This window comes from Pezoporus wallicus, unplaced genomic scaffold (genome assembly GCF_028554395.1).
Source record: "Pezoporus wallicus isolate ANWC-B61680 ecotype Strahan unplaced genomic scaffold, APGP_CSIRO_Pwel_v1 contig_5352, whole genome shotgun sequence".
Classification (NCBI taxonomy): domain Eukaryota; kingdom Metazoa; phylum Chordata; class Aves; order Psittaciformes; family Psittacidae; genus Pezoporus; species Pezoporus wallicus.
The window spans coordinates 4628952-4654136 of record NW_026639660.1 but is presented as its reverse complement, the minus strand read 5'-3'; the positions used below and the strand labels follow the sequence as shown (position 1 = coordinate 4654136).

At 35.0% G+C, this 25185-nt stretch overlaps 1 protein-coding gene across 2 annotated transcripts in view; it reads right to left on the bottom strand.

Annotated features, from left to right (window-relative positions):
• Positions 1-25185, bottom strand: part of DNAH8 (dynein axonemal heavy chain 8) — a 138979-nt gene that overhangs the window by 27901 nt on the left and 85893 nt on the right. For both annotated transcript variants that reach the window (XM_057415386.1, XM_057415387.1), the window contains 19 exons: positions 24512-24725; positions 23846-23955; positions 23203-23366; positions 19771-19963; positions 19238-19360; positions 17725-17855; positions 17174-17327; positions 16547-16711; positions 15938-16164; positions 15457-15575; positions 13836-13939; positions 12326-12502; positions 9166-9333; positions 7779-7991; positions 6300-6437; positions 5839-5966; positions 4517-4688; positions 3590-3745; positions 1287-1442 (listed from right to left, as the gene is read on the bottom strand). In XM_057415386.1, the coding sequence (XP_057271369.1) occupies positions 1287-1442; positions 3590-3745; positions 4517-4688; positions 5839-5966; positions 6300-6437; positions 7779-7991; positions 9166-9333; positions 12326-12502; positions 13836-13939; positions 15457-15575; positions 15938-16164; positions 16547-16711; positions 17174-17327; positions 17725-17855; positions 19238-19360; positions 19771-19963; positions 23203-23366; positions 23846-23955; positions 24512-24725 (3012 nt within the window). The remainder of the gene's footprint in view (positions 1-1286; positions 1443-3589; positions 3746-4516; positions 4689-5838; positions 5967-6299; positions 6438-7778; positions 7992-9165; positions 9334-12325; positions 12503-13835; positions 13940-15456; positions 15576-15937; positions 16165-16546; positions 16712-17173; positions 17328-17724; positions 17856-19237; positions 19361-19770; positions 19964-23202; positions 23367-23845; positions 23956-24511; positions 24726-25185) is intronic.

The window sequence follows — 25185 nt, the reverse complement described above, 5'->3', positions numbered from 1 at the left end:
AGGTTTATTTGACTCAATAATATTGATCAGAAAAAAAAAAATTATGTTATTGGAAATGCCAAAGAGAGGAGATGCATTTCACAATTCAAATTTGTCATGAAAATAACAATCAATGACCTAAGGTAAAGTTAGGGTACATTACAAAAGTAGCATTCCCCTCCAGATAATCTCCACTGTGGGTTCTAGTTCATGTCTTCAGAACTATTTGGTTTAGGTTTTGTGCTTCTAATCACACCTCAAAGTAAGATGGCAAAAACTACGTATGTTTGAAATCATTGTTCTGGTGTGTTCACGAAAAAAAGAAAATACTATCCAACAATGGACCATAAATTGTTAGAAATTATTTTTATATTTATTAAGACTAAGCAGATCTTAAAGAATCTTTCTAAAGGAACTAAGAATTTATTCAGAGTTTTCCACAGATTTTTTTTAATAGAAGTTAAAATATCCTAAATCAGCAGTCTAACTCGAAATCTGCATGTGCATAAGGAAACCTGATCACTGTGTATGAGTCTCCAAGGCCATTTCAAATACCAGGCTTAAGAAGAAACAGGACCAAATGACTCCCTTGTTTGCTCTGACATTCAAAATAAAACTACTCTACAAAAATAGTAATTATTTTATTTTCAATAGCATCATATTGATGATATCTCTCATATCCCAGCCGGTTAATTAAGGTTATTTGAGAAAAATACATACAGAAATATAAAGCATGCGTAGTCATTTTATTTCAGGATGTTTGAAGGAGAGGTGTTTTTAAATTTAGGATTGATTTCTTTATCTAATGAAGGGGAGAAAGACTCATGATTTTTCAAGACTGTGAATATACTTAATATTATTTATAAAACTTTGTGCTTTTCGGCTTGTTCCATCAGAAAATAGCTCTATTTCAAAGTAAAAATTCTGCAGTTGCTACAGTCAGTGCTCCACACTAGGAAAAGAGAGATACTTTCAATTCTTTTAATTCTTTTAAACTGTGTAAAATGAAATTGCTCAAAAATCAATAGAAAGTATTGTAAGCATTTAACATGATAAACATAACTCATTCCAGTTTGGAATCTTTAGTAGCAACTTCAGTAGTTAAATTCAATTTTAGACTCATGAATGTACTACTCAGCTGGGGTTCTCTCTCCTATATTTAGTTACTTCAGTTTGATTCTTCAGACCGCCCTACTGAATATAGAATTTACCTGATTCATCAGAGGTTTGGGTAAAAGGATGAAATATCATTCATAACAAAGCAAACTACTTATTCAAAGTCTTTTTTTTTTTTTTTTATTACTAACCTTAAAAGAAGTTCCAGATTTCATGAAATTCTTTTCTAATATATTATCAAGGACTGGATCCAAATCTTCACCTATGTTTTCAATCACAAGTGATCGTCCCAGTGAAACACTATCTTCTAGGTGTGTACGGAAATACTTGTCATTCAAAGTTGTAACCTCAAAAGTAAATTATAAATCAGTGTAAGGACAAAAATTTTTCTTTGAAGTCCTACATGAAAACCACAGATATAACAATTAAAAATTTTTTCATTGTTTTTGATGGTTGCATTTCAAATGAAGTAATAAAGATTGACCATGCAGCGATTTATGCAGAAATACTTCTTGCGTATACAATGAAAACTACCATAAAAAGGCGAATTAAAAGATTGGCTGTAACAGAATTTAAGAAACTTAATTATGAGAGTAATAATGTATCAATTATTGGTATTCATTTGGAATTGAAGGTGTTATATATATTTTTGAAAACACAGACACCCAACTTTCAGTTTTCTGTTCTATGGCCTGAGGACTAAGTTTTCTAATTTTAGCTTTGAAGTTCTGAGAAATTCTTTCTGAAAACCTGAACTCAGTGTAACAAATTAATTGCTGTTACAATATTATGAACCCAGAGGTTAGAAATATCATTCAAAGGAATTCATAATGTATAAAATCATAAAAAAAGTGTAAATAAATAAAACACTAACTAGTTTTGTTTTGCTTCCTAGATTTTGGCTTTCAGAAAGTCCCTATATTATTTTCAAGATTCTCTCTGCAGGTATGAAATAGGGCCATTCTACTGGAAAAACAGCTTTGCAGAGCAGGATCTTGGGGTCCCGGTGGACAAGATGAGCATGGGCTAGCAATCTGCCTTTGCAGCAAAGGCCTACAGCATTCTGGGATGCATCAGAAGAAACATTACCAGGATGTTGAGGAGGGGAATTTTTCCCCTCTGCTCAGTACTGGAGATGCGTATTTTGATTCCTCTACCTATTTCTGGACTCCCCAGTGTAAGAAAGGCACTGAGGTGAGTCCAGCAAAGGACCACCAAGACTATTAAGGAGCACTTGACATATGAGGGAAGATGAGACCTGGGATTATTTAGCCTCCAGAAGGTTTACAAGGGTATTTACCTATGTACATAAATATCTGGTGAGTGAGAATGAAGACTAGGGAGGCAAGCCCCTCTTGGTGGCACACAGTAACAGGCCAAGACACAATTGTCATCATTTGAAATATAGATAATTCAATTTAAACATAAGAAAAAAAATCGCACAACTTTATTGTGATGGTGGTTGAACACTGCTGGTGGTGACTGCTCAGAGAGGTGGTGAAGTGTCCATCCCTGGAGGTATTCAAAACCTGAATGGACACAGTCCTGGGCAACCTGCTTTAGTAGATCCTGCTCTGAGCAGGGATGCTGCACTAGATCTTCGGACATCCTTTTCAACCTCAACTTTTCTGTGGTTCTGACAGTTTGTTTTATTAACGGTAGAATGATAAGCAAGAACTTCACATTCACTTTACTCCAATCTTCAAAATCTAGAAATCCTAAAGTGCTGAAAATTTATTGAAATTCTGGAGGACGTACGAGATTTCGCAGGGTTTAAAAATGTAGGTTCCTTTTTACATGCTACTTCATTTGTGAAAAATTCTTTTGTGATGCAAATTACAGGTGTCATGTGAATATCTTTGCATTATTATTTCATGAGCAGATATTTAACCTCATTGGCTTAAGCTATAAAAGAGCTATTAAAATTGCAGTAACATCAGGATACATGAATTTGTCTTAGATCTCATTTCAACTGGTTGTCTTCAATTTACTTTTGTAGCAATAACTTCATGTATGAATTCCATCTGGAGTTCTAACTTCTGGACTGCATCAGTTTAAGTACTTTGCCTACATTTTCAAAGTTATACTGCCTTTGTCTGTAATCTTACTAATAGTTGCCCAGTTCACTCTCAAAAAATAATTTCATATTATACTCTTATGCTATACTTTTCACTACTTTGCTCTTTATGGATAGAGAACATGCCAATTTTGAACATAAGGCTACCTCCTTCTCTTTCATACTTCTTGGTAGTTTTTTTCATACCAGTATTCCAACATTTACAAATTATATAATCCTTTCCTAGTCCTTAAATCGGATTCAAAGATTCTTGTCAAGTTCCCTGCTGATGCATCCACATTGTCAGTCTCCATACAAGTTACAGTTCTCAGATATGTATGTATGATAGCTACACTGACTCAAAAGCAGACACAACCTAAAGCAACAATGTTTGAAGGAATATAAACTAGCACATTATTCCTTTAAAACGATACTCACCAGTAAGTCATTATCCTCTTCTTTCTTTTTAATCCATGCTTTTCCTTGAGACTGTGGGTCTACCAAAAGTGGGTATCTAGCTGATTTAGTGACAATGATACCATTCTGAATTGAGAAATCATCTCCAGGCAGCCCTTGAATATTCCATTCAGTAATCTGGAGAATACAAAATGAAACAACAACAAAAAAAGCGAGTAGTTTGGAATAAAATCTCACTGCATTATCCTTCAATTATGACTGTTCTAAGAAATAATGGGAACATCAAGCCCACAGGGATGCATTCCTGAACCTCCTGAAAAATGATTAATGCAGATGGAAAAATATTTCCAGGATTTTATCTTTATTGATGTATTTAATGATAAAAAAAATATATTTTAAAAGTGTAAGAAACCAAAAGGTACTTGGACAGCCAAATTAAAAATTGTGATCAATTAAGAGAAAACCAGGCTAAAACAGCTTTTGGGGCTTAATATTTACTGAAGGACACTGGCATCATTCTCTGTTTGACTTCTCCTTCATTCATGTTAAATGAAAAGACTTTATGCATTCTTTTTTAAATGTATTTATTATATGAGATTTATTTTTGAAACCAGGCTCAGATAATATTGACAGAACCTAAAAAAAGCTAATAACCAAACCCACTGTTTTAGTAGATATCTATGAGTACTTGAAAGTGCATTATCATACCAGCATTTGTCTAATTGTATGTCACTTGTTTATAATATGTAACCTTTTTATGTATCTGAACATTGCTCAGCACTCAGATCTTTAGTGGAATTTGCCAAGAACATTAGGAAACCACAGAAATACACTGCACAGCAATACTGAGGATTATAGATCCTTTTTAAGCAAGCATAATGCTGGCTAATAGTCACAGAATATATTAATTGACATTGAATTGAAACCCATCCATCACCAAGAACTTACTGTTGGCAGATCTACCAGCATAGAAATCAGGTTCAAATTTTCAGTAAAGGGGATTTTATGGGCTCTCATCTCAGTTTCCCATAAATCTTTAAGCAAAAAATCCCTGAAGTTTTGATTAAAAGGTCCACAGTATGAAAGAAAAGCTGTGCAGAGCAGTACATCTCCCACAAGTCTAGAAAACGAATAAAATAATAATTAAAAGGTGATATAGAATTTCAATTTCTATAGATTTAGACAACCAGCTTTTGAAACACCAGAAGATTTCCGTTCTGAGGACAATTCAAGGAGGCTCTTTGAGAACAACAAATAGTTTCTTTATGCTTCAAAAAAAATGTTTGGGTTTTTTTCTTTGGCAAAACTTAAGAGCAATATATGAAAACATCATATTCAGCCCTACAACATAATAAAGCCCAGATGACTATTCCTTCTTTCATAACTGAAGGAAGAAATTGGTTTATTTCATATTAAAAATATGTCTGCAATACAATATTTATTGAAAGTTACAACCTTAATTCTCTTGGAATGAGCAGACCTCAATAGACATGTAAAATTTCCCTATAGGAAATTTACAGAAACAGAAGCATTCCATACAAGCCCAGTCTAAACTTTCAGGCTCTTTAACAACCATTTTGACAGTATTCCTATTTTCTAGACAACTAGAACCTCTAGCTCTAACACTGCTCAACATGTTGTCATTTGGATAGCAAAACAACGGAGACTTTCAAGTTTCCAAGTTTATTAGAATAAGACCTACTGTTCCACATGTTTCAACACACAGACTATAGGATAAAAGTTACTGTCTGATCTCTAGGGCTCCTTTTACTTAAATATGTCGTAACTAAAATCAGACTATCCAGTATTAAGCTAGGAGTTCTTCCTTTTTCCTTCCCAGAGTTAGGCTTAGATCATCTCTACCTCCTGCCTAACTGAAGTTTTCACTTTGCCAGGTAACGCTGGAACAAGATGCAGCGTTAAGAGGGACAGGAAGAGCTGTAATAGAGGGATATAACTGCACTGGAAATAATCCCTTTGGAAATAAATCGCCAAAGCACAAGTATTGGTCTGAACTTAAATACAAGCAAGCAACACTTAGCACTTATGTGAGGGAAATCCACATTTCAGGATACTTCATTTAATTGTCTAACTATATAAACATCTCCAGCAGGTAAAAGTACAACTTCTAAAGCTACTAAAGTGCTTACTAGCTATTCAGGTTTTACACATAATTAATATTGTTTTAATTGGGATTTTGGTTTGTTGTGAGGTTTTTCGTTGTTTTGGGTTTGCTGGTTGGTTGTTTTTTTCTCTGATGAATTACATACCTGTTAATCTGAGATTTAAATTCTTTACTTTGCTGAGTCCATCTAACTCTCTCTCCACTTAGTCCATCTATAAGCATAGAGGCTGCTTGCATCTTTCTTCTACATGTTTCTGCATCATTCAGTAAGTCCTAAGATTGGAAAAATGTTTTACATAATTTAATAATAAAATGCAAAAAACTAAAGAGTTATTTTAGATATTTTTTCATTCTATTGTATTTATTATGTCTATTCTATTTATTTGAAAATCACTCTTGAGAACTCTAGGTGCACTTATTGTCTAACATGTTCCTATTCACAAAAAAGAAAGAAATATGAGGGAACGTAGATTTAAATATCTTCTTTTTATACCTGAACCTCATCCATGTCATTCAAGGTATCAGGTCCTAAATGTGTGTTTGTATCAGTTCATGAAAACATAACATCATTGGATGGAAACAGTTTTCATAAAAGACTGATCTCACCATTTTCTTCTTCATTGCTGCATCAAACTTTGCTTGCACTTTATCCAATTCAGCTTGTTTTTCTTCTAAAACCGCCTGAGCCTCTGCTAACTCTGCATTAGCTACTTTCAGGTGGCCTTCCTGTTTTGCCAAGTTAGCCTGCAAAGAGAAGAAATATTAAGACAATAATCATACAAGATCTTAATATCATTTGATGAATTATTTTAAGCCTGGTTAGCTGGTAATCATGAGACAATACATATAATAACTTTCATATTAATCTTTACATAAATATTTAAAGTATTTAATCTGAACACTCTCACATACTGTAAATATTACTTTTTAATTAAAGAACAATATTCTCAAGGTTCCTACTATATATTGTCAAACTTATTATCTAAAAAAAAATTACATTTGAAGAAACTGGTTAAGGAAGTCAGGTTTCTGATCTGTATGTACATATCAATTAGCCTACAGGAAAAATCATTCCATATTCTTGCTTGATTATATATATTATTATTATTTCTTTTTTATTTGCACATTCTGTAGCAACCAACAATCACACCACCATGATTTTGGTCCTTTATTAGCTAACAATGTAGTTTTTACCCACTACAAAATCATGGTCCTAAACTACTGAATCTTCCTGTTGCTCCTAAACTGATATTTATGCTGAACACTGGAAATTATTATTTTTTTTTTAAATAATCCACTTGCATTACTGTTACTTTCATAAGTAGCAGTTCTACCAGTGACAAAAAAATGTGGAGGAGATTTGGAAGCACCATTCAGACACTTTCCCCTTTGACTTTTTTCCTTCTTTTTTTTTTTCTTTCTTTTGTAAACTGTGCTACATGTAGGAATTAAATACTTGGTTTAGAATCCAAAAAGCAACAATCAATGTCTTTGAGATTCTAAATGATTTTTACATCTAATTTTTTTATTTAAATGTTCACAATCATCAAAAAGGAACACCCACACTAAATTAAATATGAGTCTTAAAAATGTTCTACACAGTTTGGTTCACACTATTGCAACATGATTTCTTTATTGAAGTGAGCCCTCAGTTTCTCAATAATGCCAGTATTTGGGCAAGATATTAATCCTTCCACAAAGTTATCATGTAAAAACAAAGAAGGTAAAATAGCTGCAAACCTGTGTTTGCAAGACTGTTTAGAGAGGGAATAAAGATCCTGGTATAACTTTTTGAAAACAATTATAAGGTAGTTATAATAAATACAAAGACTGAAAACACCATCCACTGCATACAATAAATCAGAGAAAATATAATTTATTTAGATTAATTTTGTGTTTAGTGCTCTGTCTGGAACCAAGACAAGGATATGGCGGTTTTCTGCTTTTATCATTCTTAGCAACTAAAGTCTACAGGCAATTATTTCTGAATAAAGTTATCGAAATACATTTTTAAGATTCTACTACTAAAGTAAATGGAACTGAATTACATAAAAAGAAAATACAAAGCAAGTGATAATGTATTACCTTAAGAGGTAGCAGTTCTTTGTTAACAGCATAAAATCTTGCCATGGCTTGTGTCCAAGAGAGAAGTCCTGCCGCATTACCACACACCTTTTTACCATGCTCTAGTGTATAGTCTTCCATGTTAAAATAAGGCTGGAGTAATTCTATTGTCTCTTCATTCATTGAATCCTTAGTAAACTGCTGTAGACTCTGCAAGAATTGGCCACTCATAAACTGCAAAAAACAATACGGGATGTCTATAAGCTATTTGCACATTTTACATTCGAAAGCTTGTTCATAGATGACTATGTTAAAAAATGTTCTGAAGTAAGAGTAATTCATACAGTTGATATTGTAAGTATGCTATTCAGTTGTAACTCCTACATGCCTGGAATTTTAAGCAGTTACACTCCAATAACTAGGCTTGAAAGTTATTGATGTACTTTTCATCTTCCATATTCCTATGTTTTCATATAAAAAGCATTTGAGAAGCAGCATTTCGTAAAAGAAATTAACTAAGATAAAGCCTCAGAGATACATTTGTAACTTACCTAAAGAATGTCAAGAAAACGGCTTATGCATATATGAAATGTGACCTAAATTCTTCTGGAGAGCGAAATTATTGGTTTTAAATTCTTTTTCTAAGAAATGTTTAACACATTAAGGGGAACTAATGGAGTAACTGCTTATCCCATTTTCATAATGTTGGTGGAAAATAAAGTTTTGATGATTTCTTAATTTCTGAAAAAGCTTAAATAAAAAGCAAGAGCTCTATTCATATCCAAAAATACCTTACTTTTCTTTATTTGCATAACAAAAATATTAAGGTAATCCTATTGGCAAATTGATACACTAATAGAGGTAGAACAGAATTTAAAGAATGGCAGGAGAAGGTAGGAAAATAAGAGTATTCTGAGAGAAGATCAAAGTCCAGAAGGAAGAGATGGCTTGCCAACCAATAATTTTCAGTCAGAAATACTGAAATGCAGAACGGGAAAAGCTACTATGTCTCAGTCAATCAAATGATCTTTCAATCAAGGAGTCTGGAGGGATCAAGAAAGACTGTTTAGATGTGGACCTACAAGTTCCCAAAGAGGAAGAAATCTTTTCCAGAATGCCTTTATCTCCTGAATGGTTAACAAGAATTGGTATTATTTATTTATTTGCCATCAGGTCATATGCCAGGACCAAGGACAAGGAAAATCTAAGGCCCCTACTGCAAAAGTCTCTAAAAAATTCACCTACTACTTCCTATGAAATAAACTGTACTTATATACTATGCCTATCTTAAAACCCTATGTTTGCCTTTTGCAAAATTCTATCCTGTTTTAAGCAAACAACATCATAAATTCTCTGATATTCAAGCTGCTGTTTCTGATGTTCGAGAAACACTGAAAACTCTACTTACTTTTAATGATTCTCCCCACGATGGCTTGCAGCAAGGCTTTTCTGGATCCATGGTAACTGCATCTACTGGCTTTTGGAATAGTAGCAGACAACAGTCCATGACCCTCATAATTAGGTGAGGAGGCTTTGCAAGTTTTCTAACAGTAGCAATATCCGCTGGTTTGATGGTCTACTTGAAGAAAAATGTAACAGAATCCTGCATCAATACCATTATTCTATTTTCCCATTTAATATCTTGATTTTAATGTTTGTTTGTCATACTTTTCTCTGAGGTAAGTTTGTACTAAGTACATACAAAAAAGTGTCTAACAGGGCTTTAATAAATGTCATAGTTTCATAAAATATAATAATTTTAATTAATATCCATTAGATAAGAATATTTTTCCAATTTTAAACACATCACTCAAAAATCAAATTTAAATACATAGAACAGCAGCATTAACTCAATGAAGATAATTGCATAGGAATTAACTAAAAGCAGTTTTCTTGGTAAAATACTATTTTGGATTTTTAAGGCTTCAGTGTCATTATTTATTCTAAGATGGTTTTGTTTGATTTTAATTTATTATAGGGATGAGGTTCTACTGCTTCATTTTCTAGCAGCATCACTAACACTTTGCTTAGCTTAATAACCAATACAAAAATTATAAATTATTGCAAACTTCAAAACTAACATATTAATTTTTGCCTACAAAACACATGCATGCCACTAATTGTCTAGGAGTGGTTACACCACAGGATAATGTGTGAGTCCATATATTTTATAAGTGAATTTTGTGACTATTTTCAGAAGTTTCATTTATCTTATCTAAATGTGTCCTGGGTTCAGCAGTAGCAGTCATTTTTCTCCTTCTTAGTAGCTTGGTGCAGCGCTGTGTTTTGACTTTCGGCCTGGGAACAGAGCTGATAACACCAATGTTTGGTCTGACCAAGGACTTTGTGAGTCTCATGCTCTGCCAGGGAGGAGGGGAGGCCAGGAGGAACCAGGGACAGGACACGTGACCCAAACTAGCCAAAGAAGTATTCCATACCACAGCATGTCATTCCCGGGGAGGTAACTGGGAGTTACCTGGGAGGGCACTCTCTTCTCGGTCAGGCTCATTTCGGCAGGTGATATTGTATTCTTTTCCCTTGTTATTTCTCTTAACATAATTATTATTGGTGGTAGCAGTAGTGGTTTTGTGTTATACCTTAGTTACTGGACTGTTCTTATCTCAACCCATGGGAGTTACATTCTTCCCATTCTCCTCCTCATCCCTCTGGGAGTGGGGGGGGGGGGGGGTTGGGTGAGGAAAGAAAGAGGTGGGTTGGAGTGGAAACTGTGTGGCTGACTGGGTTTAAACCACAACAAAATGTCAGTGTAAGAGCAAACAATGTTTCTTTTCTGGTCTTCTCCACTCAGTATTTATTTCTTGTCACAAAAATTCTGGAAAATTAACATAAAGTATTAAAAATATAATACATCACTGATTTCTGATTCTAGATATTTTTTCCTATACTTTTTAATTGCTCAGAGCAGAATAATGAAATTATGTAGAATATAGCAATGCCTCCAAATTTCTTAACTCTTGTCCTGGGTTCAGCAGTAGCAGTCAATTTTCCTCCTTCTTGGTAGCTGGTGCAGTGCTGTGTTTTGACTTTCAGCCTGGTAACACTGCTGATAACACCGATGTTTTCAGTTGTCGCTATGTGATGTTTACCCTGACCAAGGACTTTGTGAGGCTCATGCTCTGCCAGGAAGGAGGGGAAGCTGGGAGGAAGCAGAGACAGGACACCTGACCCAGGCTAGCCAAAGGGGTATTCCATACCACAACACGTCATGCCCAGGATGTAACTGGGAGTTAGCCGGAAGGACAAGGGCTTCTGGGTCGGACTTGTTTCTCGGCGGGTGGTATTGTATTCTCTTCCCTTGTTATTTTCTCTTATCATTGTTGTCATTGGTGGTAGCGGTGGTGATTTGTGTTGTACATTGGTTGCTGGACTGTTCTTGTCTCAACCCGTGGGAGTTGCACTCTTTCAATTCTCCTCCCCATCCCTTCCGGAGTGGGGAAGGGGAGAGCCCCTGGCGGGGGGGAGTGCCTCGACTGCTTCCAGCCCAGCGCCACTCACTGGGAGTGAGTGAACAAGCTCTCTGGCTAAGGTTTAAACCGCGACAACTCTGATTCCCTTTGTTTCCTGTTTCTTTCCAAATTAAACATTTTTTTTTCTGAAGGAAGAGATAACCTCTTAGTCATCTTAAAGGAAAGTGTCCTGGGTTCAGCAGTAGCAGTCATTTTTCTCCTTCTTGGTAGCTGGTGCAGCGCTGTGTTTTGACTTTCAGCCTGGGAACAGAGCTGATAACAAGGATGTTTTGGTTTGGCCAAGGACTTCGGGAGCCTCATGCTCTGCCAGGGAGGAGGGGAATCCGGGAGGAAGCCGGGACAGGACACCTGACCCAAACTGACCAAAGAGGTATTCCATACCACATCACGTCATGCCCAGGATGTAACTGGGAGTGCCCCGGAAGGACTGGTAGACTGTGGGGTTGAAGGAGGTATGGGTCGGTGCTTAGTTGGGCTGGGGGGGGCGAGTTATCAGTCGGCTGGTGGTGAGGTGTTGTATTCTCTTTCCTTGTTATTTCCTTTATCGTTGTTATTATTGGTGGCAGCAGCAGTGATGTGTGTTATACCTTAGTTACTGAACTGTTCTTATCTCAATCTGTGGGAGTTGCATTCTTTTCGATTCTCCTCTCTGTCCCTCCAGGAGTAGGGGGAGGGAAAGAAGGGGGGGAGTGAGTGAACAAGTTACCTGACTGGGTTTAAACCACGACAGAAAGATATTGCTAATTAAAAATGAATCTAAAGCCATTCTTTAGCACAAGAAGTATTCTCTTGAATTAAAAAGACAAGATATTCTAAAGGCATGTGTAACTTTTGGAAAGATTTACACCTTTATAGTGATTAAGTATTAGAGTGGAAGCAGAATGACTACTATAAAATAATCTCCACGTGTTTAAGGCAAAACATGAGCTCCATAAATATTCAAAGCCATGTCCACTAACTGTGAAGAGCTGGTGACAGCAGTCAAAACCAAGGGACAACTGCATGATGGTGGCTCTAGCCTTTCTTTCACAGGTAACTGAAAGAGTAATAAACTAATTAAAATGTAAGAATTCTACTCACATTCAGGGCAGCTTCTGCTTCTTCTAATGCTGGTCTAGCAGCCTCCAGTGTAGTCTCTGCTTTCACTTTTTCTGCATCAATTTCATCTACAATTGTTTGTGCTTTATCTTTCACACCTTGGACTTCATTTTTTACTTTAGATGCAGCTTCAGCACTTACTGTGACTTCTGCTAGCATCTGGAATTGATAATAAACCATTAAATATATAAAGCAAAATGGTGGAACAAATGTTTATCAGACACAACAGATATGTAGAGGCTGTTATACAGAAAAATATAAAGTTAACCAAACTATATATGGCATTATATAAATATATTCACAAAATGAAGTTATGCATTTATGTCTGGTTCTTCAGTATATATATATTCAAATCTCTTGTGAATGTGTGACATACCGTTAGCTTTTGACCAGTATCAGCTATAGGATCAAGGCACTCTGTACGCATTTACAAGAACATAAATAATGCTCTCAAATACCCATAAAGAAAACAACCACAGATTAACTCCCCAAATCTTTTTTTTTTTTTTTTTTTCTGAAATTCAATTCTGGTTTCTATAAGGTGCAGTACTAAAGGAAAGAAAGAAATATATAAAATATGAACAATACTACATGTAGTTTAAATAAATATCTGTTCTCTTAGTATTTGTCCATGTCTTTTACTTTTGATGACTCGTAAGTTGTGCCCTATTGAAGAAGTTGACAACTAAGAGACTATGTGAATGGCTGCCAAAGAGCTATTTCAAAATGCAAAGAAAACATAAACAAAGTGAACTCTACCAATATATCTGTTATACTCCAGACATGTCAGAAGTGTAATTTCATTCCTTTCTGTCATAATTTTCTCTCTCATCAGATTAAAAGCTTTGAAGAATGCAGGCAGTACCATAACCATCACTGGCCCAAAGTTTGCTCTCCAGTGCATATTAAATATGCACCATCATAGCATTATGACATCTTTCAGAAAAGAGAATGCCTATATTAATGCATTCCCTAACATACCTTTCCAGTAAGTCATTTTGGAAACTAGGTTTCTACCAGACAACCAAACTTGTGAACACACAAACACGCCGTTAATGTAAAAGACAAAATATGAAACTGAACTTCATCTAAAGTAATGAACTTTATCTAAAGCAATTTTGAAAAGGTAAAGTCCCATTATCATGTTAACTTTCTGTCTGCAAATAAATGCATCTATACCCTAAAATTTAATAAATTTCAACAAAAGAAAACATGAAGCAAAAAATGCAACCTGATTCTTACAGGTGTGGATAAGAAATGGGAGGAGAACAGGGAAGGCACTGAACCTCTGAGGTAGTCTTAAAGAGCCTCACTTTCAGAAGCAAAAGCTGAATCAACATGCTAAAGAGAAAGGACTGAAGCCTCATTTTAGACCACTATGCAATTTTTTTGGCTTGTACAAATTATGAGAAAATTCTGCAATAGCACTTTATCCCATTAAATATCTTGGTGCTAACCTCTGCCTTCTGCTATTTAACACTCAAATACTTACCTCATCTGCCTTAACAGATGCCACAGCTAGTTCCTTCTCTTTAAGTGCCAGATCCTTAGAGAGTTTAGCAACAGACTCACTGGCCTCCATCAGCTTAGACAGACCTATTAAATAAAAGATAAAATTCAGAAAAATTAGAACTGTTTTTTCCTGGTGATATAATACAGTCTAGCTCTATAGCCCAAATTTCTTGTACGTTGTGCTCCTAACTAAATTTGTGTAAAGGAGAGAAAGTGGGCGTAAGCAGTCATAGTATCATGATTGTTCCTACTATGCACTTTTCATGGATACAAATAATTTCACAAGGTGCAAAATTATTCTAAACAAGTTTGATTTGTCAAAAGAAAAGTCCATACTTTTTAGGTTTAGTTTATTATAGGTGTAAACAGTAGCTAAAGTTTATAGCTGGAATATTACCCAGAATAAAACATATTCTTACATAAATGCCCCATCCCTGGCAATATTCAAGGCCAGGTTCAACAGAGTCTTGAGTAACATGGTCTAGCGTGAGGTGACCCTGCCCATGGTGGGGAGGTTGTAACTGTTTGGTCTCAAGGTCCTTTCCAATCCTAACTATTCTATGATTCTATGATTCTATAGAATTCGTTTTTAAAAAAGAAAGAAAAGTAAAAAAAAAGTTTACAAGGTAAAAAAAGTTAAAAAGTTTTAAAAAAGGTAGAAGTAAAAAAGTAAAAACAAAAGTAAAAATGGTAAGAAAAAAGGAAAAAGAAAAAAATTAAAAAAGGGGGTATGTCAAGGATATGTTATGTCATGAAGTCACAGGATTCTCTATCCTGTTAGATTGATATACAACATCTTTTCCCGTAAAGACGAAGTTTCCTAAGCTGTCAAGATGCCTTTGTAGATTTACAAAAGCATGTCTACATGCAAAAAGAAGAAAACTTCAAATGTACTCTGAAACATTAAGAACATTAAGAACTACTATATTGCCAAAAATTAGGTAATTTGAAAAAGATATCCAAATTTAGAAGGACATTTCAATTATACTTTTACATATTTCAGATTCCTAGCTAGAAAATTATTACAAGTAACAGCTACTTATTCTACAGCAGAAACCCGAAATAAATCGTGAAGCACTCAGATTTTCAGCAAGAATTTCCATAGGCGAGTCCAGAAATAAAATAGTAACTGTGTTTAGAGCTACCTCTCTTTACGCTAGTAAATCAAAGCTCTCTCTGGACATTTCAAGGCTATGTCCAAATAGAGTCTTCTGTGACATGGTCTAGTGTGAGGTGTCTCTGCCCATGGCAGGGGAGGTTGAAATTAGATGATTTTATGGTCCATTCTAACCATAATCATTCTGATTCTATGATTTCTGGTGGTACTATCTGTTATGAGTGCTAACTGGGAATATTAAAGTTTAAAATTAAAAACACTGAGATGAACAACGAAGCTGGCAGCTTTAAGTCATTTTTGTAAGAAAATCATTTTGAATTTATGTTAGCTGGAATGCTTGGAATGGGTCCTTATATGCTACCAGTTTTGGACTGTGATCCAGCAGATCTGATTTTAAGCGATCATGGATAAGAAGTCTAATATTAAAAATAAAGATCATTTCAGACCACACATGGAAATACACATTTATCCCTATATTGCTTACCAATTTGCATACGTTCTACTTGTTCATTAATACTCTTCAACTTTTCAGCATAAATTTCTTTGTAGCCATTGATGAAAGAGAGATAGGATTTAGGTGTTACATAGGTTCTTCTTCGAAACCTAAAACATAGTATATTGGCAACATCAATTTAGTACGTATTTAGTACATATTTTTCATTAGTTCCCATGAAACAGGAGATTATATAAATCAAGTCTTTAATTCAGTCAAAATCAAATGTCTTCATAATACAAATCCTTATTTCCAATTACATTGCTTTTATGCACATTATTGAACAGTGGGAATGAAAATTATGACTTCGCAACATAATAGTAATTACTTTTCATGGCCTTTGTGTATCTTGATATAGCAGATCTATTAGACTTTCAGAGCACTTATTGCTTCATATAATGGAATGAGTTCAAGAAACACTATCAGTAGCAACACTTTTGCGATTAATTATTATGTTTGTATAAAATATTACCTTTGGAAATAATCCTCACAGCTTTCTGAAACTATATCATGAAAGAGACCCATGGTTTCCACCACTTCTGTTTTAACTGATGCAGAGCAGACCATATTAAATTCTGAAAGAAAGTAACTGGATACAGCTACAAGAGCTTCCCTGGGCCATCGGCTGAACCAGTCCATTGTGCACCCTGATATGAGACCAGGAAATTTCAAAGAACGTGTACGGAACTTCCCACCAACCTAAAGAGAGCAACACTGTCGATTTACAATATGATCTCTAATTAGGTTGATCAAAATGTTTAATTCATATAAACAACTAAGTAGTCAATTTTTTTCTTGCTAATTTTCTTCTTTGAACATCCTGCACAATTTTTCTATGTGTTTTGATAAATTTCCAACATTCAGTATTTTATGAAATTTGAAGAAACTTGTTAATGAAAAATATACATGTTTCTTAATATTTTAAAAATTCAATTATTTTAATTTTCATTAAATTCTTGTTTCAAGCAAATTTTTATGTGTCTTTAAATCTCCTTAAAAACATAAAGCGTGAATAATCCTGTCACACATTATAGGATAGTTTACTAATGGATATAAGATAGATATGAAGAAAAACACTTACTGGAGAAAAGCAGAGGATAACATGCAAGTTCTTCTTTACCCGACTTAAAAAATATTCATAAAGATTATCATAGGTAGGAGGACACCAAGGCATCTCTTTTTTCATCTCAGCTATTAATCCTTGGGTGATTTCATCCATTTCATCCCGAGGAATTAAATTTGAAATCTTTTTATAAAATTAAGATGGATAAGAAAATAAATAGCATGGGTGTAATTATTACAGAGCTTATAAATATTTGTCTGTTTACAACTGTACCTCTCTCTGCCTATACACTGTTTAGACAGACTAAAAAAGCAACTTTATCTATGATGTAGATTTACGTAACACCATTAAAAACTAGCAAGTCTAACCCAGGAAGAGTCCAGATCTTGACCAGCCAGTGAATCTTCACTTAATAAAAGCTACCAAAGTACCCATTACAGCTCCTTATCTTCTCCTGGCTTACACTGAAGCAGAGATAAAAGAACTCCATACCAAGAGCACTCCTTACAAAAGTTGAGATATTTTAGAGTTATCATTACTGATTCTACAATTTATTTACCAAAATAAATAGAAATGAACTAGTGGGAGCAAATTTTACAGTTTCCTTCTTCTAAAGTACATTTCCTGCCATATTAAGACTCTTACCTCACCTGAAGACAGCAGATTATTTATATATTCCAAAAATGACTCCTCTTTTATTTCATTATCAGTGAGAATAAAAGTGATACCTCGTGCTTCCACTCCAGCTGTTCTATATAAAAATTTTAAATCTTCTAAAAGATTGGTTACATTATAGGCTCTAGGAGGAATAGTAAACATTACCTGTGAATTCAAAACAACTGGGACTACCCTTATATTTGGATTATATATAAAAGATAGTTCAAATATTCTTTGTAAACACACATCTTTTGGCTCAGGAATATGTAACACACAGTCCAGCTTTTTGAACTCAAAGTTAACCCAATGTTATATACCAACCAGATAAGAATCTTTTGTTTTCCACATTTTTAAATGGTGACAAAAAGAAGAGGGGAAAAAAAAACCCAAACCCAAACAAACAAAAAAAACCCAAAACAAACCCACAAAACAAAGAAATAAAAAACCCCACAAATAAAGCTGCTAAAACATATGGTTACGACTGTGGAAAGAGAAAGCAATAATATTAATTGGGTTTATATATATCTTCCATTTCTTACCTGGTTAAGGTGATCTGAAATATATTATAACCAGCAATTAAGGAAGCCAACCTTGAAAGACTTTGTTTTCCAGAACCACCAACTCCAACAAGTAAAGCATTTCCATATGCTGTCCGAATTATTCGGGAAATCTATATGTGAAAAAATGGAAGAAAAGCTCATTAATAAATTTAAATTAAAATCTTAATTATAAAATTTAAAAAATATATTATACTCTACACTTTATTTACTATAGCACAACATAAAGATTATTAAAAGGTTGCTTTCAGAAAATTTTTCTCTCAAAAGAACACATGTATATTCTTTAGGAGTTTTTGTGTACCTAACGAAGAATCTGCGCATGCATATATATTCATATATACATAGGATATTTATAATCAGCTACAAATGGGATTTAAATACATAAAGGGAGGCATTTTGAGCACTATTTTATGTTTCCTGAACATGCTTGAAAACATAAAAACACATTTTATCTAAATATTCTGCCTAATCTTTCTAATGGAAATGGAGTATCAGAGACTTTCAAGGTCTTCTGAAATTCACCTAGCATCATGTCCTCTGTTGAGTTGTGACAGTTATTTTCCTCCTTCCTAGTAGCTGGTGCAGTGCTGTGTTTTCAACTTTAGTCTGAGAACAATGCTGGTAACACATTGATGTTTTCAGTTGTTGATAAGTAATGTTTACCCCAATCAAGGACATTTCAGTCTCATGCTCTGCCAGCGAGGAGGGGGGCGGGAAGCCAGGAGGGAGCAGAGACATGACACCTGACCCCAACTAGCCAAAGAGGTATTCCGTACCACAGCACATCATGCCCAGTTTATAAACTGGGGAGAGTTACCCAGAAGGCCCAGATCACTGCTCAGGTCGGACTGGGTATTGGTCAGCAGGTGGTGAACAACTGCATTGTGCATCACTTGTTTTTATTCTTTCCTTTTCCCCTTTTAGTCTTATATTCTCTCCCTTTGATATTTCCCTTATCATTATTATTATTGGTGGTATTAGTAGTGGTTTTGTATTATACCTTATCTACTGGACTGTTCTTATCTCAACCTGTGGTATTTACATGCTTTCAGTTCTCCTCCCGAACTCTCTGGGAGCAGGGGAGAAGGAGAGGGAGTGAACAAGCGGCTGCGTGGTTCTGAGTTACCGGCTGGGCTTAAACCACAACACATCACATGAACTATATTTAAAAAAAATATTTTCTTCTGTTTAAATGCAAAGCAAACAATCATTTACTTCAGTTGAGGTCAACTAAACAAAAAAGCAAACATCTTCTGTTTTGATTTGACTGTGGCTTCTATGTGTCTTTTCTATGTTGTTTTCATCATCTGTCAGGTACAGATACCTCTGAAGTGTTCCCTGAATTCTTGAGGATTAAAAAATTAATTAAATAATTCTAAATACAATATATAAATGTGCTGCTTTATGACCTCACCTTTTCTATCAAGGAGAATCTTCATACACCTGAATACACAGAAACTCAAACAAATAAAGAAAGTGACAAACCCCAAACCTTAACAAGATGTGTCATTGCATCCTTAAAAAACACCAAATCAAGAGATGATCCTCTAATAAATTCATTGTATTGTCTCTGATACATTTGCAATTTTTCAAAAAGAAATTCAAAGCTTGGAACCTGGGGAAAAAAAAAAAAAGTCAGTAACAATACTAGTGGGTTCCTTCACAGTTTAAAATTGCACTGACATTTTTACACAAACTTGAGTTTGTGTATTGGCCACAATGAGAGTATCTTGTTAATTCACTGTAGTGATGTTAGTTGTGTTTAATCAGAAAATTTCTGCTAATGGGGGAAAAAAGGTGCAAGGAGAATAGGAATGAATAAACTACACTTTTATGGGATTAGTAACTTTAATATCACTAAAACAATTTATTGCATACAAATCAGAAAAATCTAGCTATATCTTTACAAAAAATGTGATAGGTATTCAACAAAAATTCCTCTAAGATATGAGTTAAGCAATATAACATACTTAAGAGTTAAAGTAAAACTTCAGTGTCTAGTATTTTAAGTGTAAAATTAAATACCTTCTCATAAATTTTTGGTGCTTCAAACACAAAATCATCAGGTTCATCACCAGTTGGTTCAGGAATATCCCGTAAAAAATCTACAAAATATGGGTCAGCTTGGAGATCTTCGGCTATGTTTGCATCTACATTTTCTTCAACTGCTTTAATAATAGTTTTATCAAACCAGGCTGTATCTTCAGGAGTAATAAATCTAAAAATCATAGATAAGTACAGGCAAAAAAAAAACAAGAAAAAAGATTGCATAGGAAGAAAATCAGATAATTACAAGAAAAATCCCTTGTAACATTCCAAGGAAAAATAGATATTAGGCAATACATACTAGACAATCATCACAAAAATGTATTAGGCAATATTCACAGAAATCAAATTCTTAAATATTGAAAAGCATAATAGTTAAAATACAATCTGACTTCCCAAATTTCACTTAGAACTAGGCAGTAACAGACCACTTAATATCTCAGATGAATAAGGCTGAATGATTTCCCAAATAATGATTACTAAATGAGCCTTCCATCTTTCAACCTAAAGCAGAATATCATAATCTAGTTATCATAGTACTGCCTATGAAAGCGCAATGATATAAGGAATAGTGAAAGGAAGATAGTATATGTCACTACAACCTGACTTAACCCTCAATCCCTTTTATTCCAAAACGTATAATTAACATAGGGAGAAAAACACTGCAGGGGGAAGGGGGGCAGAGGGAGTCATGCAGGTTGAAATACAATGAAGTCTGCAAACACAAATACTAATGACTACATTTTATTGTTTAAACAACTGTATCTGCTTCTATTGATAGTTTCAAGATGGTTTTAATACAGATCAAGATCTTTGACTACACTGATTATCTGTGGTTGTGATTATCTGAGAAGCAATCAAGGACGATACTCAGTAGCAACTAGTAAACATAAATGGCAAGAACCACCTTAACCACAAGAAAAAGCAATGCCAACTGTCAATGTCAAACAACAAATAAAAAAATAATTTTCATCTTTACATTTTCCTCCAGTGATGCAATGCTCATTGAGGAGAGAATCAGCTTCAAGATCATCTTAAGAACCTGAATGTGCACAAGTCAATGGGACCTGATGAAATCCATTCAGAGGTCCTGGAGGAGGTGGCAAATGAAGTTGCTAAGTCACTGTCCACCATATTTGAAAAGTCATGGCAGTCAGGTGAAATTCCTGACTGGAAAAAGGGAAATATAACCCCCGTTTTCAAGAAGGGGAAAACAGAAAACCTGGGAAAGTGGAGACTCACCTCTGTGCCTGGCAAAATCTTGGAGCAGATTCTCCTGGAGAACATGCTAAGGCCCATGAAAACCAACAAGGTGGTTGGTCACAGTCAACATGGCTTCACTAAAGGGAAATCCTGCCTGACCAATTTGGTGGCCTCCTACGATGGGGCTACAGAACTGATGGACAGGGGTACAGCAGATGATGTCATCTACCTGGACTCGTGCAAAGTGTTCGACACTGTCCCACACAACATCCTTGTCTCTAAACTGGAAAGACATCAGTTTCATAGACGGACCACTCGGTGGATAAAGAACTGGCTGGATGGCTGCACACAAAGAGTTGTGGTCAATGGCTCACTGTCCAGCTGGACACCAGTAACGAGTGGTGTCCCTCAGGGATCGGTGTTGGGACCGGTCTTGTTTAACACCTTCATCGCTGACATGGACAGTGGGATTGAGTGCACCCTCAGCAAGTTTGCCGATGACACCAAGCTGTGTGGTTCGGTTGATACCCTGGAGGGAAGGAATGCCATCCAGAGGGACCTTGACACACTTGTGAGGTGGGCTGATGCCAGCCTCATGAAGTTTAACCATGCCAAGTGCAAGGTCCTACACCTGGGTCGGAGCAATCCCAGGCACAGCTCCAGGTTGGGCAGAGAAGAGATTCAGAGCAGCCCTGCAGAAAAGGACCTGGAGGTGCTGGTTGATGAGAAAATGAGCATGAGCCAGCAGCACATGCTCACAGCCGAGAAAGCCAACCGTATCATGGGCTGCATCAAAAGAAGCATGACCAGCAGGTTGAAAGAGGTGATCCTGTCCCTCTACTCTGCTCTCATGAGACCTCACCTGGAGTACTCTGCACAGTTCTGGTGTCCTCAACATAAGGAGATGTAGCTGTTGGAGCAAGTCCAGAGGAGGGCCACTAGAATGATAATGGGGATGGAGCACCTCCCGTATGAAGACAGGCTGAGAAAGTTGGGGCTGTTCAGCCTGGAGAAGAGAAGGCTGAAACTTGAAAGCAGAAAATGATACACTCAAGTCTGTATGACATTTTTGCATCGTGGGTATGATCCTAACTTCAAATTAAAATTAAACATTTTTCCCTTTTTTATATCAAGAGCTCTCTAGTGCACATATAAATGCATATACGTCGATTTCAGGTAATTTGTAAGTTTGTATAATATACAGTAGTTCAGGCATTTAGAAATATCAGCACTGTTAGACCTAGTGGTGGATTTCCACTGAGAAATTTCTCACATTATAGAGAAATAAATATTAAAGTCATCAGAAAAGTCTGGCCTTCATTTATATATCTTTGACATGTGCTGGATAAGATTTCTTTTTAGATTTCCTGCATACATTTTTCTGAACTCAGCATAGGTATTTACAGGGAGAGCAGAAAGTGTGCATGATTTTCAAATTGGAGTTCCTCTGGAATATTGAAACTGGTCATAATAGCAATCCTACTTCCTTGGCTCTTAACTCAAGTTTGTTACTGCACCTTCCTGGGGAAAATGACAAGGCATCTGCCAGCTGATTCAGGGCTTACATGGAAGAAAATGAGTGATTCTATAAATACAGGTAGTGATAGTAAACAAAACTGGTTGTCAATAGTCTATGTTTTGTTTGGAACTGTTTCTAACTTTTACCTGAAATGGTAATGAAATGGTAACAGTTGCTTTGCCTATAGTTTCAGCACTCTAACACTCTAAGTACAAAAATATTACTGAATCTTTAATACATACAGCTCATAGCTATATTTTTATGAATATTTTAAAGAAGATTTAGAAGAGATCAGCAGGTTTTTTTTAATCACAAGCATGAGAGACTTTTTTCTGTGAGGAATTCAAAGCAATGTTAAATTATTCTCTGTGAATAAATTTGGGACATTGTACAATCCTCTTTTTTTCACAGAAGAACTGGCTGAGTGTATCCAAAGTTAAGTGAAAAACAATGTGGGTTAGAACAAAGAATATCTTTTGGAGATGCCCATCCAATTACTGAGTAATCTACCAGTATATAGCACAACATTTCTTGGGATAATATCACAATGCAAACTGCATGTAAAATAAGACAAAATGTTATATATTGGCCGAATAAGGTTAAACATAATAAGAAGTTATACAAATGTATGAGCATAAATGCAGTAAATAGCTAAACTGACTAAATATAAAATTCTATACTTATTATACCTGTCAGCAATCACTCTGGTACATTCATGTTTAAAAAGTGTTACAAGGACACTGGTACTGTTGCATTCTTCTGCCTTTATATTTAACATTCCTTGCCAAATTCTAGAAAGGTCTCGAAGGTTGAAGATATAGTGGAATTTAGATGGTGTAGGCAGCATCTTTGCCTAAAGAAAAATATTGCTCATACTCAAAATAGGTAACATGTAGAAGGACTCAAGAATAAGATAAAATTATAATTAATATCACACATAAAATATAAAAATAACAAAACTACTAGTTTTCATGCATAATGCTGTGGTCAAACTGTCAGAAGTCATCAAAAATATCTTATTTGTTTAGAAGCAGGGTCTAGCACTAAATCTAAAACCCCAACTCTTATGACACATAATAATTTCATATGCTGTTCTGGGCTTTGTAAATTAAAAAAAAATATAATTTATAAAGAAATTTACTCCTTGTTCATTAGCTATAGTGATTAAAACTTTGAGTAACATGACTAAATCTAGATGAATAAATGGTCTGATAAGTTTCATTCATGTGTCTTGTATACCAAAATCAGATATTTTCCAGATTGTAGCTCCAAATATTTTTAGCCCATCTTTTTCCTGGTTTATTGTGATAAAACTTTCCCTGTAATTTATACCTTTGTCCACTGCCATAATATTCTACTTGTTGGGACCAATTTTTCCACCATATCACATACTTCAGGGTTGAAATTTCTACAGGAATTAAAGTATCCACAGCCAATAATACCTGAAAAGATAAAATTCAATATACAATCGATCTGAAGTTGTAGGCTATAATAAGGTAGGTAGTGAGCAAGATATATAAGTACTTATTTAAAACATTAATTTGCTTTTAAATTACAGATGAAATTATGTTGTCTCTCCTGTTCATGGCATTTCTGAACTGGTGTAGAAACAATTGGCAGTAGGTGCTGGCATTTAATAATACACTATATTGACAAAGTTAACAGAACTGAAAACTTTACCAACAGAGGCCATTTCAGACAGTACAGAGGTAGAATGTAACCTACATAATAGTAGCAGTGCTCATCTAATTCCAGAAAATGCCATTACTTTCTTATTATCTTGCTTATCCAAAATTAGAAAGACAAGCATTTAAAGGGGTTAATTTCTCTCCCACAGACTATTTTTGCTGTAATACAGCTTCAGTCGTTTCATGGCAAGCACTCTGAATTTACATAGTGAAACTAGGAAAGAGAACATACTTTCACACATTTTAAATCATTTATGAAAAACAACAAAAAAAAAACAACAAAAAAAGTATCAAAACAAGGAAGAAGTACCAAAAATTTTGTCAATGGATGCATTGGATGGCAATGTACAATTGAATACAGAAAACTGTCTTTTTAAACGCTGGGGAATATCATTACGACCTCCTCCAGGATGTATCATTGCAGCTATTAACTGAACATCTACAATTGTAGCGAAGTCTCCAGGTTTATCCAAACTGTACATTCCTTTCATTTCCATCATCTGACGAACGATTTCATTTGTTATCTGTAAGTTTACATGACTTGTACAAATTAGAAATTCAAACAAGAAAAAAAGAAAATCTTGTAACTCTACTACCAACGCCTAGAGAAAGGTTTTCACTTTAATCTAAACTCAGATTAAACTTTCAGGCTGTATTACCATACAATATCAACAGGATGTGTTTGATATTCTTTTAAACTATGTAAAGTTAAGGCAATGAACTGAAAAAAAAAAAAAAGTTTCTGTATTTTGCTGCTGGAGATTCAGCTCCAGGTGTCCAAACTATGCTTTTAAGTTCTCCCTTGGGCCTCCTTTGAAATGGAACAACTAATTCTTTTCTGAAACAGAAGCTGTTTATTCTGAAAAGGTTATTGATTCCACATTCCACTCTATAGTACCTGTATGGATCAGGAGGCACCAGAGTTTGCTCCCATAGTGACTACTCCAACTATATTCAGGAAACCTTATGTGCTCACATAAAAAG